Source organism: Sarcophilus harrisii, chromosome 5 (assembly GCF_902635505.1).
Source record: "Sarcophilus harrisii chromosome 5, mSarHar1.11, whole genome shotgun sequence".
In the NCBI taxonomy this organism is placed as follows: domain Eukaryota; kingdom Metazoa; phylum Chordata; class Mammalia; order Dasyuromorphia; family Dasyuridae; genus Sarcophilus; species Sarcophilus harrisii.
In genome coordinates, this window is record NC_045430.1 from 266,896,019 (window position 1) to 266,917,652 (window position 21,634).

General features: G+C 37.1%; 1 protein-coding gene across 1 annotated transcript in view; it reads right to left on the bottom strand.

Annotated features, from left to right (window-relative positions):
* GADL1 (glutamate decarboxylase like 1) overlaps nt 1-21,634 on the bottom strand; it is a 206,190-nt gene that overhangs the window by 175,144 nt on the left and 9,412 nt on the right. Inside the window, exon 2 of the mRNA XM_031940417.1 lies at nt 520-692. Coding sequence (XP_031796277.1) covers nt 520-692 — 173 coding nt within the window. The remainder of the gene's footprint in view (nt 1-519; nt 693-21,634) is intronic.

Here is a 21,634-nt window from a genome sequence, read left to right on the forward strand (position 1 = left end):
CCTTATAATTGGCAGAAAGAGGGAGGGGATGGTAAGGCTGCTCTGCTCTAGTCCAAACACATCTGGAGTATTTTTTGAGTGCCACATGTGATGGAAGATATAGGAAACAGGAGGGCAACCAGGATTAGGAAGGGCCTCAAGATAATGTTACGTGTGGGTCCTTTGAAGGAAATTTGGGTGTTCAGCCTGGAACTGAAAGGGGAAAAATGGAAAATGAGAGTTATCTTCTAGTATTTGAAGAGCTGTTATAAGAAGTGGATAGATTTATTCTGTTTGGGTCCAGTGAGCAGAACAAAGGATAATGAATAGAAATTACAAATATCTTGGCAGAATTAAAAAAAAAAAATGCCTAACAGCAAAAACTCTCCCCAAATGGAATTAGCTCTTAAGAAAGTAATAGATCATTCCTCCTTGAAGGTCCTCTATCCCAGGCTGAATGACCACTTGCTAAGGGTATTATAAGGAAATAGATGTGGAAGTAGATAATCTCTGCGCATCTTCTACTCTGGTCTTAGTTACCTTCTCTGTGACATCTGGAGCCTTCAGGATTACTTCTTCCATGATTAAGCGACAGGCCTCTTCCACAAATTTTTCTCCTGCTTTTGGATCTGTTGTGGGACCATTGAGTACGACTCCGTCTACTAAGATGACATTCCTCTTATTTGGAACCATTTCCTGTTGTTCAGAATCAACTATTTTAAAAAATAAAAGAGAGAAGAAAAAATACTTCATATTTAAAAGCCTTTTTTGTGCTGCATCACCATTGTTAATGAATCCTTCTAGAGAAACACTTTCAATTTTTCCTATTCTTCTCCCTCCTCCCACTTTTAGTGCCTGCTGATGAGTGAAGTTCTATGAAAAACACAGGCTTTCCCTGTGCTATTAAAGAAAAGACTTTATATGCAAATGTCCCTGGGAAAGAAAAGTGAGATAGAAATGTTTATTATGAAGCCTTTCCTAAGAACATCAATGGTGGAAGGGGCACCGGGCAACCGAAAGTCCTAGGGGCAATGTCAGGGAGATGAGAAGAAATGGGTTTTGGAAAGGGAGATGGAGAGAAAAAGCAAATTTCAACCACTTATAAATTTTGCCTACAAGCAGGCTTTTGCATTTCCTAAACAGAAATGATGGGCATTTCTATAAAATACATTGTTCCCAGTTCTGCAGACAAGCAACATAACTGAGGGACCGGATGGAACAGGGAACAGAGAACTGAACTTGGTATCAGTGTGACCTGAGATCAATTCTGGTCTTGGACATTTACTGGCTGGGTCATTTCATCTCTGTCTGCCTCAGTTTCCTCATCTGCAAATTGAGATCTTAGCAACATCTACCTCCGTGGGTTATTGTGAGGATCAGATGATATAATATTCATTAAATGCTTTTCAACCTTTAAGTATTCTATAAATATCAGTCATGATAATGCTTTCTTTTCATTTCTAACACCAAACTAATCTTCTTTATGCACAAATCTAATTGTCTATGACTTAACCTACCTTGTATGGAGCCATAAGCAAATCTTTTGCTTCTACAGAGGATGTATATTTAAGCCACACTCACTATCCTCGTAAATTTGCAAACCAAAAAATCTTTCCATGGCCCAAAATATCTCTCCCAATAAAAACTGTCTCTTCCAAATAGGATATACGTTCCTTGAAGGTAAAGACTTATTACTTTTGTACTGGGTTCTCCAACATTCAACATAGTGCCATTTAATAAATAATTTAATTTTGTTTTATTTTTTCTATTCCTTCTTGTCACACTTCTGCTAAAAAAATTTTTTTCAGCGGTTTCCTGTTGGCAACAAAAAATAGTTTAGAATCCTCACCCTGGCCTTGAAGGTTCTCTGGAACTTGGTTCCAACCTCCCTTTCTACCTTTATCTCACATTATGACTCATGACACCCCACTCAAATTGAACCACTTCCTGATCATGCCCCATCCTTTCCCATGACCACATTTTACTTGATCCATTCCACATGCCCAAGAATTCACTTGCTGAAATCCAACTTATCCTCCAAGGATCACCCACTCCATCAAGGCTTTCCAGATCTTTTACCCATGTTAGGTACTTATCTTGTTCCTGCTTTGTATTTCAATTATATGAGGAGATTAATATTTTATTCCTTTGCTAGATTGCAATCCCCTTAGGGCTAGGCACTATGTATGTTGATAAGAATTTGTTGAATTTAATCAAATTGCTAAATTGAATTTTTATTGTAAAATAATACCATTTTTCTAAGACTTTCTTAATTCTGATCCACATTCTAAATCATGGGATCCATTACATCGTTCCCTTAAGATCAGGAATTATTTTTTATCTTCTCTTATATTTCCAGCACTTAACTGTGCCTGATACATATAGCAAGTGCTTAATAACTACAATATCATTACAACATCTTAGAGGCTATTTACCTTGGAGTCTGATTGAATTTTGCTCATAAATAAAAGAATCTGAGTAGAGAAATTTGAATTCTTCTTGTAGTATTTCCCCCAAGGACTATGTGATATTATTCCTGATGATGCTCTTATTCCATATCCTTAAAATAAGCTAGAGAATCAGAATTAGAAAAGGGACCTTTGCATACAGACAGGCAAAAATATCAAGTGAAAGCAACCAGAGATGTTTTTTTCCTTAAATTACTGAACTACATATATACATATATATTTATCTAGAACACATTTCCACACAGCATCATTGCAACATGTGACCACCATATGCCAGATTGATAGATGGTGGTGCTATTTAGCAGCTAGTCACCCAAAGCCATGATGTATGAGGAATCATATTTGAAGAACACCTCAATGGAGGTAGAGAGCACAGCCAGGATATTGCATATCAGCAACCAAAAATTACAAAGACCACGTGCCATGAAGGATGACATCAGAGCAAAAATAAAAAGGTAGATTTGTCACATTGGGATGGGGAAGAAGAACAACCTATGGACCACACATATGCTCCATGGGACCCTCAAAATGTCAAGAGGTCTATGGGAACATCTCGGCATTTTGAATGGACCTTCTATGGGAGATGTGGCTAAGTGGTATGCAGGACTGGTAGAGTAGGATAGGGTCCAATCTGTTAAAATGAAGAAAGAACCCATACCAGCTCAAAGCAGAAATATGCAACCCACATATACATATCTGTTTGATTCCTCTGCTTTGACAATATTCTAAGTTTCACATAGCAGCTACAGTATTTCCTCTCTTTTGTGCCCCTCTCTTTCTAAAAATTTGGGGAGCCCAGTGTATCTCCCACCCCCTGCACACACACATACACACACTTTCAAAGACACATATACACTTGCCTTCTTCTCCATGAACATACTCAATCAAGTAACATTTTTTAAAGAGAATTCTACTTTTCCTTTTCATAAATCATTCTTGAGCTAAAGAGATCAATATCAGACAATGCCCGGACTCTTTTTACCTGACATCACAAGTAGACATTTAAAATGAGCCTTCATATTCTAGGCACAGTCTCCCGCTCCAGACCCACCCTCATTTTCTTAGGGGTGGAGTGTAAGGAGGTGAGGTCAAAAATAACCTTATTCTTAACCATTTCAATCCTGACCTTTAAGCCAGTCACAAAGCAAGAGGGACAGGAGTGAGAATGAATAAAGACCAAGCAATTTTATACAAATGGCTCTTGTTTTAAAGCAGTTAAATGTGAGAACACCAACAATGGTGTAATCTAAATCAGAGATTGAAGATTACCGAACAGAGGGGAAATAGCCTTCAACAAAAATGATTCTGCCATTTAATTTGGAGATTAGATTGATATTTACCTTACAGGCTTTGTGTTGGTCTTATTCTTTTTTCCATGACCTAGTTCTTCTTTATAATCACATACATTAATTTCATTGTGTAAAGTTAAGCACCTGCCATCAAAGAAAATCATTTCCAGTGCCTAGCATATTGTAAGTGCTTGATAAATATTTGTGGAATGGAATAGAATAGAACAAGAACAGAATAGAGCAGACCGGAGAAGAAAAGAGATGTGTTGATTGATTTTTTAAGGAAAAAAATCTAAATCTATCTTAAACTATTGCAAATATTTCCTTTTTTCACATTAATAGCATTAACATTTATTAGACACCGGTATTCTAAACACTGTGTAAAATAAACCAATGCCCATCTCTCCAAAGGAAAATGCTTAGATACAATCCTCCAGCTTTCCCTTACCCCTTCAGAAAAATAATCTTATTGCCAGCACACTCAAACAGCATCCATGAGCAGATAAAAATGTCATGGGAAGATTTACTACTTTTTGCAACTTGAGAAAGATGGAATCTTGTGCAAAGGATGCGGTTTGCATAAGAATGTGAAAGGTGAGTTGTCAATAGCTCCCCCAAACTGAATTCCTATAATCTCATTTCTTGTTAAAGTTAAATTAGCTTTGGTTTTTTTAATGATGGATTTAAAATGCATTAAGGTCAAGTGCTCCAGCAGCTCTGGGACTCAACTGGTAGAGGAAAGGTCCCCACATTTGAATAGGTTTCCCCTAAGTACTGCAGGGTTGCCTCCCCAGAGCCAGATCTATCTAGGCAAATAAAAAGAAAATCTGCTGATTTTTCAGGGAATTTGGATTGTGTCCATAGAAGATGTTATCATTAAACACACACAGACACACACATACAGACAAAAACATACACAATCCTTTGAGAAAAGTTAAATAGTATAATGAATGAGCATCAGAGTCATACAATACAACTGAATTTGAATCCAGCTTTGGACGTGTGGACTAGCTGTGTGACCCTAGACAACTTCTTTCAGACTCAGTTTCCTCAACTGTAAAATGGATTAACATCTACATTAGAGATTTATTGTAAAGATCAAATGAGATGATGTATTTTAAAGAATTTTGCAAATCTTATAACCAGATGCAAATTTGGACTAACATCATTACGATTTCTTTTTCCTTAGTAACAGGATTTGGTATCTGAATTCATAGACAACAACATCTCCAAAAATCTGGATGGAATGATAACAGCATCCTGAAACTCCACGTGTCCTAAACCCACTTACACTTGGAATAATAGAGAAGTAAAATATTCAGTCTCCAAAGCATTGATTTCAGGAAACACCCAAAGCGTTTTCAGGACTATGGGGTCAAGCAGTTAGGTCAATAATATTGAGCAGCATGTGAACTAAATGATGCTTTTACACAGTTGGGAGCCTATTCTATATTGATGCATAAATTCACTTGTAGATGTGCCTTGTGTGAAATATTGCATCCCTTGTATTCATCATGATGGTCCAGTCAGGTCAGGATGTTATTTATCATATATTTTTCTATGATGAATTGTGCCTTAGGCAGGTTGGAAAAAACTGTCGTAAATCAGTAAGGGTTAATCAGTAAGTGGGGAAGGGGAGGGCAGGAGAGACAACATGGTTCTTGGTCCTAGGGAGAATAATAGGGCTAGGGGAGGTTGGAGAGGGGCAGCCTGATGGGAGGAGAAAGAGATGCATTAGTGGGGGGAAATCTGGGAATAAGACAAGAACCACTCCCCATTAAGTAGCCCTTCAAATGATGTTAAAGAGAAGAACTAAGGAAATGGGAGAAAAATTCAGTCTCTACAGAAATAAGCCACTTCAACATTTCAAAAATCTTAAGATGTTATTACTGGAGAGATTCCCTCTATAGGTGTAGATTGCTGGAGCTGAAGTCAAGAAGACTTGTGATGACCGCAGATTTTAAAATCAGTCGGAGTCAGGAATTCAGATAAAGGGAAAATCTTCAATCTTTATTCTTTGTGGAGGTGAAGGGGGATAGCGATAGGAATGTGAGCAGCCACGACAGGGACCTGGCCAGCAGTCTCTCTGCCTCTCTCCCCGCCTCTTTCTCTCCACCCACCAAAATCGTCCCTATGTCATTTCCTATACAACACATCAGAACTTACACAAAGAGTGGGCGGGGGCCATTCTTTCTCCAAGCATATATTAATAGAGTATGGTCCAATTACTATTTAGCCTCACATGCTTGGGACCTCAGTGCATCAACTCGAGCTTCAGTCCATTACAAAGACAAGTTTTGAATCTTTTCTCAGTCAGCGGTGTGATATTAGACAAGTCACCTAACTGTTCTGAGCCTATTTCCTCAGTTGTAAAATATGGTACTTGGATTTGATAACTTCAAAGCTCCCTTCTATCATTGAATATAGAATCCTATGGTTGACAGCCTTATGATGCCTATAACTTACAATCCTCAAGAGATGGTGTGGCTAGAAAACTCACCCTCACAGCTGGCGCAGTGAGGAACCATTCCCTGTGATCAGGACATCCAAGATGAGGCAGACAGAGACGAAGTGACCAATGCAAACCTTCTCATCTTAAGTGCTTCCTTTGTATGTCTATCAATTCTCCATAGATGATAGTGCTTATAATTATAAGAAAATGGGATGTTCCTTAAAGAGAGACTCAGTAGATGAATCAGAAAATGAGAGAGGTAAAAGTAAGAGAATAAGCCCTACATCTGTATCAAAGAAAAGTTGTACTCTCTCTCCCACTACCCCGTACTGCTAAGGAAGATGAAGAGAGTGACAGACAGAAAGACAAACAAGGTAGATATTTGTCTGCATTCTCACCTGTTCTGACTGAGAGACAAAAGAAGATGAATTTCATAATGGAAGAGTGCTGGAGAGAGTTTCACCAAACTTACAGTAAAGGTCACTGTTTTTCCTTAAAATGCATACCCTGACTTCATCTGCAAGCATCATTAAGGCTGAATCTAAAAGTGATAGCTGCTACAGTTGCTAGCATGGGGCAAAACCACTTGAGTAGAGGAACAGCTTAAAAAGTGAAACATCAGAAAATCAAATAAAGCTAGGTTCATAAGCTAAGATGCTGCATCCGGGGAAGTGTTTGTCCAGCAGAGCAGGAGCAGTTCAGCTTAGCAGTGGAAGCATTTGTTCACAGTGTTCACAAACGATACACTCAACATGGAGCTTTAACAGACGGTTCCTGAGAGAGGAAGAATGATATTAAAGTCTACAGTGCCAAAGTGGAGTTGCTCTGACCTCATACCTTTACTTAGACACATGTTATTATAGGACTTTACATGTGTACCCACTTTCCCCATGAGTACATGGATGGGAGAGCAAATCCTGGTTTCTTGGTAGAATAATATATAAATAATTCACTTTGCATTTTCCTAGAATATTTTGGTTAAGGTTAATTGAGTTTTAGTGGTTGATTTGTTCATCTGAAATACATCCGTGGAAGCTCCTAGCTACAGTTTTGGAAAGCAAAGTCACCCACATGGGTTGCCCCTAAGACCCCGAGAATACTGAGTTGTAATGGTTACTCTTTCCTCTGGGAAACCTCAGCTGGCTGATGTACAGGAAAAGCAGAGGAAAATAAGCAAAAGAGAGAAAACATTAGTATCCCTGGGTCTAGGGGAGGTGAAAAGGAATCTATATAAGTGAATAATGAAACAATGCCTGCAGCTTTCACAGGGGAAGGAATATAGAATAAATAATTAAATCTAGAATAATAAATAACACGGCAGAAAATAAGAGGGCAATTGATTTGACCCTTTTAGTTAACAATTATCATTCTGCATTTGTCTCTCCTCTTCTGAGACATACAAGCAGTGTTTCAGAACCTGCTTGTTTGTTCTATACCCTCATCCCCAATATCCCAATTGCAAATTCAAAATCACTAATTATGCTGCTTCCAAAACTTGTTCCAGTGGTTTATTCTGATGTGGACCCGATCTTGGATTCCCAAAAGCTATGCCGAGGCAATGTAAATTCCAGTAGTATTTTTTTTTTCCCAAGCAAGAACTGTTTCAAGTACAGGACCGGTGATGGATGCTCATTCTATTATCTGAGGACCAGATTAGCCAAGCCAAGAATCCCATCACTTAAAGGGTTTTGTTGATTTCCCCTGATATTAGTGCCCACACCACACACTGTTTAATTGTTTTGTAGATCTTGTATATACTTAGTCTTTAGATTTATCATCCCCCCTTTAGGAGAAGGAAAAGATGCACCCCTTGAATGCAGGAACTATCTCACTTTTATATAGTATTACTTTGTTATTAATTACTAATACCTACTATGGGGGTCAGTGCAGGACAGACACATATTAATGCTTGATGGTTGATTGATTGGCTGTAGGGAGCATTTCTGAACCATACTAACTCTTACCCCCTAAGCTTTTCTAGAAAGGATGGGGAAAAAATCAGGATAATGGCACAGTGGTTAGTGTTAGGCTTGGAATTGGGAAGAATTGGGTTGAACTCCCATCTTGGAAATTGGGTGGGACATCTAATTTTTTGATCCTTTTTCCTTAACTGTGAATTGAGAATGATAATACTCAACAAACTCACATCATAGGATTATTATGAAGCCCAAATGAGATGTTCAGAAAATACTTTAAAACTATGACATAAATATCAGTAGTCACTCTTATGATTATCATTATTTTATAAGAGGTGCTCATACTAAGGAAATTGTAGTATTGAAATAATACTGCTTTTTCAGAGTGACTGATAAAATGGAAAGAATTTAGGATGATGAATTTGGAGTAAGGGATGAAGGTGGGGGCTCTGAACCTTTTTTGTGCATTGGACCACTTTGATGGTCTGATGAAGCTTACAGAAGCCTTCTTAGAATCATATTTTATTTTTTTTTATTTAATAGCCTTTTATTTACAGGTTATATGCATGGGTAACTTTACAGCATTAACAATTGCCAAACCTCTTGTTCCAATTTTTCACCTCTTACCCCCCACCCCCTCCCCCAGATGGCAGGATGACCAGGAGATGTTAAATATATTAAAATATAAATTAGATACACAATAAGTATACATGACCAAACTGTTATTTTGCTGCACAAAAAGAATCTGAAATATTGTACAATTAGCTTGTGAAGGAAATCAAAAATGCAGGTGGGCATAAATATAAGGATTGGGAATTCAATGTAATGGTTTTTAGTCATCACCCAGAGTTCTTTCTCTGGGCGTAGCTGGTTCAGTTCATTACTGCTCCATTGGAAATGATTTGGTTGATCTCGTTGCTGAGGATGGCCAGGTCCATCAGAACTGGTCATCATCTAGTATTGTTATTGAAGTATATAATGATCTCCTGGTCCTGCTCATTTCACTCAGCATCAGTTCGTGTAAGTCTCTCCAGGCCTTTCTGAAATCATCCTGTTGGTCATTTCTTACAGAACAATAATATTCCATAACATTCATATACCACAATTTATTCAGCTATTCTCCAACTGATGGGCATCCATTCAGTTTCCAGTTTCTAGCCACTACAAAGAGGGCTGCCACAAACATAGAATCATATTTTTCAATTCATAAAATGAAATATGTAGAACTATAGGAGAATTATAATAACTCTCATTTATATAGTATCTACAATGTGCCAGGCACTGTGTTAAGTGCTTTACAAATATTATCTCATTTGATCTTCACAACAAGCTGGCAAAGAGAATAGGTAGTATTATTATCCCCATTTTTCAGATGAAGATTTTGAGGTAAAGAGAGGTTGAATTACACACTGGTAAGTGTCTGAAGTCACATTTGAATTCGGCTCTCTAGTGACTCCAAGCTTAACACTCTGTAAATTGCACCACCTAGCTGTTCCCAACCTATTATACTGAAAGACATTTGTCAAAATTCTGTATATATATATATATATATATATATATGTACATATGTATATATATTTTAAAGTTCTTGGAACCCAGGTTAAGAATCCCTGAAGTAAGAACAAGTATCTGAAGGGCTGGCACATAGAGGAAGGATTATTTTTATTCTGCTTGGCCCCAGGGGATAGAAGCAAGAATGGATGGAAGTTAAATTGAGAGATTTAGGCTAGATTTTCTAACAATAAGAGTTATCTTGAAGTACAATAGGCTTTCTTGGGAAATAGTGAGTTGCCCCTCACTAGAGTTCTTCTGGCAATGACTGGGAGAAGATTTGGGAGGTTTGGTTTAGAGACGAGTCCTGTAGGCATAACAGCTGGACTCCAACACTGTCTCCACTGCTCCCAGGCTCAGAGCTTACTTCTGGCTCTGAGGGTCTGTGAATTGTTTCCTCACACATAGATCAGCTTTGCTAGCAGATGAGCTTCTGATATAATGTCTCACCAAGGATACCAAAAAATGCTAGGAAATAAAGGAATGAGCAAACAAATGAATGAAAAAAGCATTTATTAAGCACTTGTTATGAGCCAAGCATTGCTCTAAGGACTTTCCATATAAATATAAAAGCAAAGACTGTCCCTTTCTCAAGGAACTTATATTCCAATAGAAGGAGATCATAATTCATCTATATTAATTCTTGTGTTCCATAACTAACAGGTAAATGAATGATTTTTGGGGAATAAAGGGGGAAGCAGGGAAAGTCTTTTGGAATGATGATGCAAATTCACCAATCTCCAAAGGGTTGGTCTAACAGAATGTAAACTCTACTAGGGTGTAGCTAGGTGGCACAGTGGATAGAGTGTCAGATCTGGAGTGAGGAAGATCTGAGTTCAAATCTACTCTCAGACACAAGCTTACTTGACCCTGGGCAAATCACTTAAACTATGTTTGCCTCAGTTTCTTCAATAGGGATGATAATAATAGCACTTACCTCCCAGAGTTATTAAGAGGATCAAATTGTAAAGCATCCAGTACAGAGTTTGACACAAAGTAAGTAATTGATAAATGCTATTTCAGTCATTCATTTTCTGACTAGTTAGAAGTTTTTTGTATCCTGTTAGAAACAAAATTTCAGAATCCTATAATATATGATCCCATGTTTCCCTTTAAAGTCCGGCACAGGTAGACCTTTAATGCTTATGAAATCATCATGGAATTAGAAAGAATTATGTAAGAGCCTACTGAACTAGCACACAGAGCAGTCAAATTTACCCAAGCTTGTCCTTGATTCCGAAGCACCTGCTAAAGTACAATTTGGTGAGCACTCTCAAAATAGGCTGATCTCATCAGCCTCATCAGAAACTGATTGATTTCAGAAAGAAAGTCCTTGAAAAAGTCATTCAGTTTTTCAGAAACTTCAGAGGTTTCTGGGTATGTTTCATTATCTATAATCCATCTCCCCTGCCTACAAATGTTGGGCAAAACCCACAAATATTTAGTCTGTAAGACTAAAGCCAAGTGGTGCCCCCAGAAAAAAGGCTAACAGTTGAGAAGGTTTCTTTCTGCCTTTTCAACTTGCCAGAGACTGGGGTATCCTCTGATTACTATAAATGAAAATAAGCTTGGAATCTAATATCAAGCATTTTGAAAGTACCCACTAAGTGCAAGATCCTGTGCTAGGTTGGGGTAACACAGACAGTCTTTTACTTAGGTCATCTCAGCTATTCTCATTATTGCTAGCTGTTGAAGAACTAGAGTCTGGTTCTCCAAAGATAACATTTCTCTCAACAGAACCCTGGCAAGTGTTCACCCATTTTTGTTTGTGGATCTTCACGGTGGGGAAAGCCATAATCTCTCCAAGGAGCCCATTCTACTTTTGAGTAATTCTAATGCTTAGAGTATTTAAAAATAAGCTTAATCTGCCTCTCAGTAACTTCCACCTAGTTTTGCTCTCTAGTCTGAGCAGAGTAAGGCTAGTTCCTCTCCTATATAACAGTCCTTGAAAGACTTGAGGAAAGCTGTTGTATGTATGTTCCCCTCCACCACCATTCCCCAAGGTTTGTTTTCTTTGGTGCTAAATATTCCTTTTCCTTTTAACTGATTTCATATGATATGCATTCTAGACAACCCATTTTGTTCAGACCCATCTAATATGGTCCACCTTACCAATATTCTTCCTTAAATCTGGGCAATGCCTCTGTTACTATAACCTAGGAGAACATTAGATTTTTCACTAAGACTAAAAAAGCAAATCTTTTTAGATGAACTATTTTCCAGCCTTGCTTCTCTTAATCTGTATCTCTCTCCCCCCAAAATGTTGAGATCCTCCCAGTCCACAGCATTCCCCCAATCAACCTAGTTGAGTTACCCTATCCAAAAAAAGGAAATGAAGTTAGTCTTCATTTTTGATAAAGTCATACTAGCTTTTTAATCATCACTGTTTCCCTAAATAAATGCACACAAACCATCCCTCTAGTGAAGAAACCTAGAATTTGGCCTGGAATAGAACTAAAGGTTACTGGCCTTAAGCTTGTAGACTGCTTTTACTCTCTTTCCTTTTTTTTGTTTTTCTTTTTGTTTTTGTTTTTGAAAATCCAGGACATTTCTCTTTCTGCAGTCCTACAATATCTTTCTGAATTTTCATAATGATTCAAAGTTTTCTTACAAAAAGGTATCAATGACATTGTCCAATTCCTTTAGTAACTCTAGGATACAGCTCACGACTTGAATGCATGGAAGACATTCAGGTATTTAAACCTGGGTGACTGTGGACAAGTCATTCAGTTGCTTCATCTGTAAAATTAGGAAGTTGGAGTAGATGGTTTCTAAGGAGCTTTTTGAGTCTATGTAGATTTGTGAATCTGCAAGTCTTCTCACAGAAATCCATTATTTACCCATCTCCTTTGTACAAAACCAATTCTCATTTGATCTCCTTGTATTCAATGTGATGAAAGAAATAACAAGGAATAAACATGTTTTGTTGTTGCCACCCATAAGTTCAATTGATTTGGAGAGTTAGTATTCCTGAAATTATGCCTAAAAGTCCATCCTATTATTTGCATTCATCTATTACTTGGTCCTTCTGTCCATCTTCTTTTGAAAATTGGAGTTGATTGGCATGTCTTTCATTGTTCTGTTTAGACCTATTCCTCATTGGAATTATTTTGATGCCTTCAGAGTATTATTTTTGAAAGTTTTCTATCCCTATTGGGTTAATTTTTGGTTTAGTTTGTTTTGCCAGACGCTTCAGGTTTCTAGAACTCTGAACTACCGATCACGAAAGCATTATAGTACTGCCGAGGGAAAACAAGAAATAGAACTCAAATTTCTCCATTTCAAATATTGTTTCCTGAGTCTCTTATCAATTACAAAACCACACCGAACTATTTGAAAGCAATTTTAGCCTCCTAAAGGAATAAACAATTAAGTTTCTATGATCTATTAATTGCAGTGTACTGCACAGTCTGAGAACAAAATTATTCACGTGTTAACTTCAAGATTTGTAAATGTAACCATTCATCTAGTAATTTAAATATATGCTATAAAATCATGGGCAATTTGCATGTCCCCCCGATCCTTTTTCAAGAGAGGGGGAGCATCTATGTCAATACTTTTCATTTCCTGAAAAATATGATTTGGGCGTTTTGAAAAAGAACTGCAAACGTTAGCATAGGGGTTGGCAACCTCCAGCACAGATGGCGCATTATTTTATTTTTAATTTTAGAGGTGTACGGACTTTTTAATTATACCATGCCCCCTCCCTACCACCTATAAGTGCCAAAATGCAGCCTTAATCATTCTCCTCAGACAAGTTGTCTCCCACATATACATAAAAAATTGACAAATCATATTTCCTTTTTTGACAGGGTTATGAGACTGGTAGATCAAGAGAATGTAAAAAAGCTATCATGATTCACTGAAATCCAGATATGCTAAGTCTTTACCACTATCCCTTATGACCAAGAACAGGATGTTGCTTGGATGATGACACAGTTAGATTTAAAATGGGTGCAATGGCTGGACTCACCATTGTGCAAGTGTCCACTTGCAGGGAGTTCTCAATAGAATGTCCCAATGATTGATCCTTAGCCCTTTTCCATTCAACATTTTTTTCAATGACTTGTACAAAGACCTAGATACTCTAATTATCCAATTTTCAGAAGAAACCAAGTGGGAAGAGATTGCTAGTATGTTCAATGACTGAGTTAGGAGGTAAAAAGATTTCAGCTTTCTAGAAGGATAGAAGGAAGAAATTAATGTAAGATCTAACTCAGGACTCAAAAAATCAATGATGCAAGTAAACAATAGGGAAGACATGACTAGATATTGGTTTCAGTGTGAAAATATAGAGCTTTAATCAATTTGGGGTTTGAGATAATATGGAAACCAAACGTGTATGAATATTAAAAGTCATGATACCATGAATAAGAAAAAGTGATAGCACCTGTGATCATATCACATCTAGAGTGTTGTATTTCATTCTGAACAGCACATTTTAGAAAGGAGATTCACTGCAATCAAATGCCCCATTGACACTCATTTTTTTTAACTTAGAGAAAAATATCTACTAGAGTATTTTAGGAATTCATGAAATTTAAATGTATTTAAAATCTAATTTGATTTTGATAGTGGGCTTTTAAGTTATATAATAGACATATTCTAAAAACATTCTAAAAAATGTGAATCAAATATTTATGAGTTTGATATTTTTAAAAATATATCTTACAGATACCTGCTCTTTGTAGGATGTATCATCAATCTGTTTGGGTGTGGTTAAACAGTTTTTGAGAAATCATGGAATCACTCCTCACTGATACTATAAAGTAATATAATTGTATAAAGAATATAGTATAAATCAGTATAATAGTATAAAGCATAGTATAAAGAGTAGTTGACAATTATATAGGATTTTAAGATTATCAAAGAAATCTGCAGACATAATGTCCTTTGATTCTAATAGCAACCCTGTAAGGTAAGTACTTCAGATACTGTTATCTCTATTTCAGAGACGAAGAAACTTAGGCTCCAATTTAAGTGACTTTTCCAAAGTCACACAATAATTATCAAAGGTATAATTGAAATTCAGCTCTCTCTGAACTCCAGAGCCAGTGTTCATTTGATTGTTTCCTGCTTCCTCAAGTAGAATATATAGGTATAAAAGACAAGCATTCACACATCACACATACAAATGCACACAAATACAAATATATTTGTGTCTAACATAAATATATTGTGAACAACATAAAGCATCTAACAATAATAGCCAGAATGTATATAGAGCTTTTAGATTTTGATTTTAAATTAGATTTAGAATCTATATGCATATAGATTTTAGATTTAGATTAGGTTTAGATTTAGATTTACAGAGTATCTCATTTAATCTTTAAGAGAATCCTACCAGGGAGGTATTAATATTTTTTTTTTCTTTTTACAGATAGAGAAACTGAAATAGAAAGAGGTTAAGTTGTCTGCCCAGGATTATGCAACAATTAAATGTGTCTGAGACAAGATTTGAATTCAGGGCTTTTTCATTCAAAGTCTATCTATTAAATTTATTTACTTATCCAGGAAAGAAGGTGGGCCATTCAAGCAGCAAAAATCAGAATTTCCTATTAGATAGCCAAGAAGTACATTGATGTTAGAAGAAAGAAAGTATTTTGGGTGGAACTTCCCATGGAAAGTCATAGTTAAGACTCCCCTAGTCTGAGAGTTACAATTAGCATCAGTTTAAGGAGTAACCTATTCATTAGCGAATAAGTACAATCAAAACTTTCGGCACATTGCTCTAGTCAGTACCTATTTCAAGTTTTAGTTCTTGGTTCCACATCTACCAAAACATTCAAAGTAGCACTTTTTGTGGCAGAAAAAAAAAGTGCCTTCTCATCCATTAAAGAGACAGCTGAGCAACCAGTGCTACATCTCTGATCTGAAGGACTATTGCTCTGTTTGAAATGACAGACATCAGGAATTAAGAAAAGCATGGGAAGATTGCTCTGAACTGATGAAGGATGAAGTAAACAGAATTAAGAGGACAATGTAGATAATGACTATAGAAATAGAAATAAAAATGATCTTAAAAGGCAGATGAATTCAATTGATCTCTACTGTAATACAGACGATAGATCATATCTCCCTCCTATTCGTAAGACATGGAAGCTCCAGAGTGAAGTTCATTTGACTTAAGTAATTTTGTTTGCAACAAATAAGAGTTCAACTCAGGGAGAGAAGGCTAATAATGAAATGACTGAGGTGAGATTTAAAAAAAAAAAAAGAATTATGGTTGACGTAACAGAATTTCAAGTTTTTGCAAACCACATTATCTTCACAAAAGGCAATGATTTTTTAGTATTATTTTACAAAGATTTTCTCTGGTTTTTTTTTTTTAGCCAATGGCATCTACGTGAAAAGTAAAAATGTTTCCAAACAGCAGAAATAATTCATTTTACATGAAGATCTTGTCTCTAGCCCAGTTTTTTGCAAAATTGACATTAATAGTTACATTATTATTACAGCAGAATATTATTACAGAGAGTATTACAGCAGAACCAATCAGGGTGAAGATATTCACACAGTAAAAATGTAACTTGGGTGGAATTTTAAGCCATTTAAGACATTGGAAGTGAACAGATAAAACACAAATCCTAAACACTATCTATGTCTCTATTGATTTTGGAAGTCAATATAAAGTATTAGAAGATCAAAAAACATGGCATCAAAAAATACTGAAGTGGGAATATCATCACTTATTGAAAAAAACTGGAGCAAATGAAAGAAAAGGCCATAAATTAAAGAGACATAAAAATTAAAGCAAGAAATAATTTACACCCCAACAATACTGCAGCTAAATCACCCAAATAGGTTTTAATATTTCATAATGACACGCGGCTGTCTCAAATCATTTCCATAGCTCAGCACTCCACAATGTATTCCACCAACATACTTCTGAAAAACTTAAATTCTCTAAGCAGGAGATCAAGAAACCCCTGGTTGTGAAAGAAGAAATGTAAATACCAGTTTCCCTGACCTTACAGCTGCTCTGCCTGCTCATGCTTTGAATATGTCTAAATACCTTTCCCTGTTGAAAGAAGAGTCAAATTAGAGGTGAGCCCAAGTGGTTCTCGGGAGATGTGCCTCTAGTCCCAATTGATTCTCTGGGGGATCTGGAATAAATCATCCCCCTGTCCTTGAGATTTAAGTAAAATGAGAGGGTGGGTGGGAGTGAAGGGGGGTTAGAATACAGGATTTCTTCTTCTAGAGTTCTGTGATTACAAGACCAAAGCCTGCCTAATAGAAATCCTCAACCACTTAATTAGGATAAATCACATTAATATTGCTTTCTTTGTAATAACAGGCAATCACTTAATCTACCATCAGCATGTTAGTAAATCAGGTAGACAGAAGTAGGCAGCTATTTAGTTGGTGTATTACTGATTAACATTTTTTGTCCATTCCAGCCTCTCTATTTGTACCTGGAGAACTATTTAAAATGGTAATGATAACAATAACAATAATGAAATCGTTGACATTACCTAAAATAATGCAGAAAGGACTAATGGAATATAAATCAACCTAGGCTATGTGTATACCTTTCCAGGCCCCCTTGGAGCATATTTACTCCCAGTGTAAATAAAATCACTTCAAAAATTTGCATTGATAGCTTTTGGAACACTTCCTTTTCCAAATATATTCCTCTACTCTTCTTTGCTTTCTCTTCAAGGGAACAGGAAAAAAAAAAAAAAAACAGTTCAGCAAATGAACTAAGAGATGATCCACGTACAGCTGCACATGCAGTGTTCCACACCCATGGTCCCCCATCTCTGTAAAGAAGAAAAGGAGGTGCATTTTTTTTCATTTCTCCTTCAGATTCATTAAACTTCCCAATAACAGCTAGTGTTACTTTTTTTTTCAATAAATGGGGAAATTGAGGTTCAGAGAAGTTAAATGATTTCTTCATAATAATACAATTAACAAATTAAGACGGGAGATTCATACCTAGGATTGTCTTGACTCTTAGTCCAGCAATTTTTCATTATTATATCAAAAAATGTGTACTGATTGCAATAATAAGAAAAGACAAGCAGTCATTGAAATTCACTGAGTGCCCATTACATTTAACAAAAGGAAAACCCAAAACTTGGAAAACCTAAATCCAACCCTCAAAGAACTTGCATTATAGCCTTTCCACTCTTTCCATGCCCCATCTTCACCTAAATACTCTTCAGAACAATCTTTCAGCACCTCTGCCCAGAGATAGGAAAGAAGGAAATGAGGAAGGAAGGAAGAAAAGAAAAAAAGAAAAAAAGAGGTAAGGAACAAAAAAAGAAGGAAGGAAGTAAAGAAGGAATGAGGGAGGGAAGGGAAGGAGGGAAAGAGGGAAGGAGGAAAGAGAAAAGAAGAAGGAAGGGAGGGAAGGACGGAAGGAAGGGAGGGAGGGGGAAAGAGAATGGAAGGAAGGGAGAGAGGGGGAAAGAGAATGGAGGGAAGAAGGAAGGAAGGGAAGAAGGAAGGAAGGGAAGAAGGGAGGGAGGGAGAGAGGAAGGAAGGAAGGAAGGAAGGAAGGAAGGAAGGAAGGAAGGAAGGAAGGAAGGAAGGAAGGAAGAAAGGAAGGAAGGAAGGAAGGAAAGAAGGAAGGAAGGAAGGAAGAAAGGAAGGAAGGAAAGGAGGAAAGGAGGAAGGAAGGAAAGGAGGAAAGGAGGAAGGAAGGAAAGGAGGAAGGGAGGAAGGAGGGAGGGAAGGAAGGGAGAAAGGAAGGAAAAAAGGAACGAAGGGAGGGAGGGAGGGAAGAGGAAAGAGAACAAAGAAGGAGGAAAGAAGGGAGAAAGGAACAAAGAAAAGAATGAAGAAACAAAGGGAGGGAGGGGGAAAGAGAATGGAGGGAAGAAGGAAGGAAGGGAAAAAGAAAGGAAGGAAGGAGAAAAGAGGGGAGGGAGGGAAGGAAAGAGGGAGAGAAGGAAGAAGGAAAGAAGGAAGGGAAGGAGGGAGGGAGGGAGGAGGAAAGAGAAAAAAGAAAGGGATGAAGGAGGGGAAGAAAGGAACGGAGGGAAGGAACAAAATTCAATATCTTGTAGGGTTTCCCTGTATTTCAGAGTAGTCCAATAACATTGTGGATTCAGCTGTGCAGTCTTGGACAAGTCATTTTTCCTGGTCTGTGCAATACAGAGACTGAACCTGAGGATTTACCAAGTACAGTGGCCAGCCCAGCAATGCCTTCTTTGGAGTTGGCAGGATTGTTCCTCAGACAGACAAAAGAGCTCCTCACTGGCCATGTCTGTTCTTGAAGCCCTTCAGCCCAACCAGAGCTTGTTCTCCAACAGTATAACTTTCAAAACCCTTTTTCATTTCTGTGTCTTCCTCTGGTAACTATCCATAATTAATTCTATCTATAGCTTGCCTGCACATACTTGTTTGCCAGGTGTCTCTCCCATTAGACTGGGAGCACTTCTAGGACGGGAACTGTCTTGTACCTTTCTTTGTACTCCCAATTCTTAGTTCATAGTGCCTGATAAGGTGCTTAATAAATGCTTAACTGCCTATTATGAAGGAGGAGGATGACCCTTTCAGAAGAAAAAGGAAACATTTAAAATACCCAAGAATTGCCAGAAAGGAAATAGAATAACCTCTGAGCATGAGTTTTCTAAGGCCCTTCTTGACTGTAAGTCCTTGGAACTTATATTCATAATAACGACCTTATGTTATTCAATTTAAAGTATTTAAATTTAAATTTAAATTATTCAATTTAAGAAGTTAAATTATATTCACAAACTATTTAAAATGAGGTGTAACCAAATACATAGCACATTTCAGAAAGAAAAAATTTAATTTAACCAAAATGGTTATTTTTTTTAAATCGCAAATATATCATCAATAAAATTCCTTTTAATTACTCAATTTGATATAAGTATGGAAATACTCCAATGAATCTGGGACCACTGATTTGGGGAATTTACCCCAGTCACAGTGCATCCACTCCTGACAATACAATGAGACCTTTACAGCAATAATGGCTGGCATTTACATAGCCCATTGAGGTTTGCAAACTGTTTTATTTCATTTGATTCCCATAATGCCCTAGGAAAAGGGGGTGCTGTTTTTTATTCCTATTTAATAGATGAGGGAACTGAGACTTGAAGGTGGAAAGATATTGCATTTGGCATGGGAGGATCTGGGTTTGAGTTTCAATGTGCCACATGTTCCTCATCTGGAAAATGAGGCAATTGCACATGTGGCTTTAAGATTCCTTCCCATTTTAATCCATGATCTTATGATCTGTCCAGGGTCACATCACATGACTTGGAATGTGAATCCAGGTCTTTCTGGGGTCTTCCAATTCAGTACTATTGCTCATCTTGTTCTATCTCTCCCACATGGTAGAGAAACCCAGAGCTGCTTCTGAAAGAATCGGTAACTGGGTAACTGGGAGCAACCCTCCCAATAGCACACAATGCTGGGTACTGTTGAAATCAGATTTTTTAAAATGGAACATATTTTTAATGTCACACAATTCTCTTCTCCCAGACACTCAGATACAGATTCAAGGACATTTGTAGGGGGAGAGAATGGATATCAGAATCTCTGGTTGAAATTAATTCTCAAGAAATTCATTACCTGAACTGAACCAGCTACACCCAGCAAAAGAACTCTGGGAGATGACTAAGAACCATTACCTTGAATTCCCAATCCCTATATTTTTACCCACATGCATTTCTGATTTCCTTCACAGGCTAATTATACAATATTTCAGAGTCCAATTCTTTTTGTACAGCAAAATAACGGTTTGGACATGTATACTTATTTTGTATTTAATTTATACTTAAATATATTTAACATGTATTGGTCATCCTGCCATCTGGGGGAGAGGGGAGGGGGAAGGAGGGGAAAAATTGGAACAAAAGGTTGGCAATTGCCAAGGCTGTAAAATTACCCATGCATATAACTTGTAAATAAAAAGATATTTAAAAAAAGAAAAAGAAATTTATTATCAAAACATTGCATGATTCATCCATGCCCTGTCCTGGGTCTAGGGCCTGCCAAATTTAACAGGGTCTGTTTTCAGGGTCAGGATTTTTAACTTCCAGTTCATAGAAGTCTATGCAGATAAATTTCACATCATCTGTGAACATGGATAAGAAAAAAAATGCATCTTTCTTTTCACTAACATCTGAGACTTAGCATTTCCTCTGTCTGTGTGAATGTAGCCCACAAACATTATTGAAAGAAAAGTTCATAGATTTCACCAGTTTTTTTAAAGGGTGCACAACAAAAAAAGCTTTAAGAACCCCTGCTTGGGGCCAGTGAGGATGAAATCAGTCTGAATATTCTTATAAAGCAGGGATTAAGCTTTTCTCTGTATGTCCTGAACAGCCTGGCAAAGCAAATAATCTCTTCTAGAGTGATATTTTTAAATGCATAAAACACACAAGACTGCATAAGAAATGAATTATATTGAAATATAGTTATAAAGCTATTAAACAAAAAGCAAAGCAAGTTTAGGGACTCCAGGCTATCCCTTAGGGTCAATAGCTGTCTAATCATTCCCATGTCTTCCATGAAATCTTCCCCAACTAGAACAACCTCTGCCCCCATCTCTCTCACTCTTGGAATATTCAATGTTCATTAAGAAGAGATCATGCTCAATTAAGTTTATTTCATTTTTTTGCAGGGTACGAGCTTAGAAACTCAGAAGACTTCTGTGGATATAGTTCACCTTGGTTTTAGCCAACATTTGACCAACTCTCTCATGGGTCCATTGTGTAAAAATGGAAAGATAAGCTAGAGTTGAATTGGAAATGGTTGGATGGCCATATCCAAAGACTGTTCATTTATCATTCGATGTCAGGTTAGAATGAAGACTCCAAGGGAGCAATCCATCTAGACTCTGAGTTGTTTAACATTTTTATCAATGATTTGGATAAAGGCAGAAATGGCATGATTACAAAATCCACTCAAGATGTGTGTCTCTGTCTCTCTCTCTCTCTCTCTTCCCCCGTTTCTATCTCTTAGTCTCTCTGCCTCTCTTTCTCTTTCTCTCTCCTG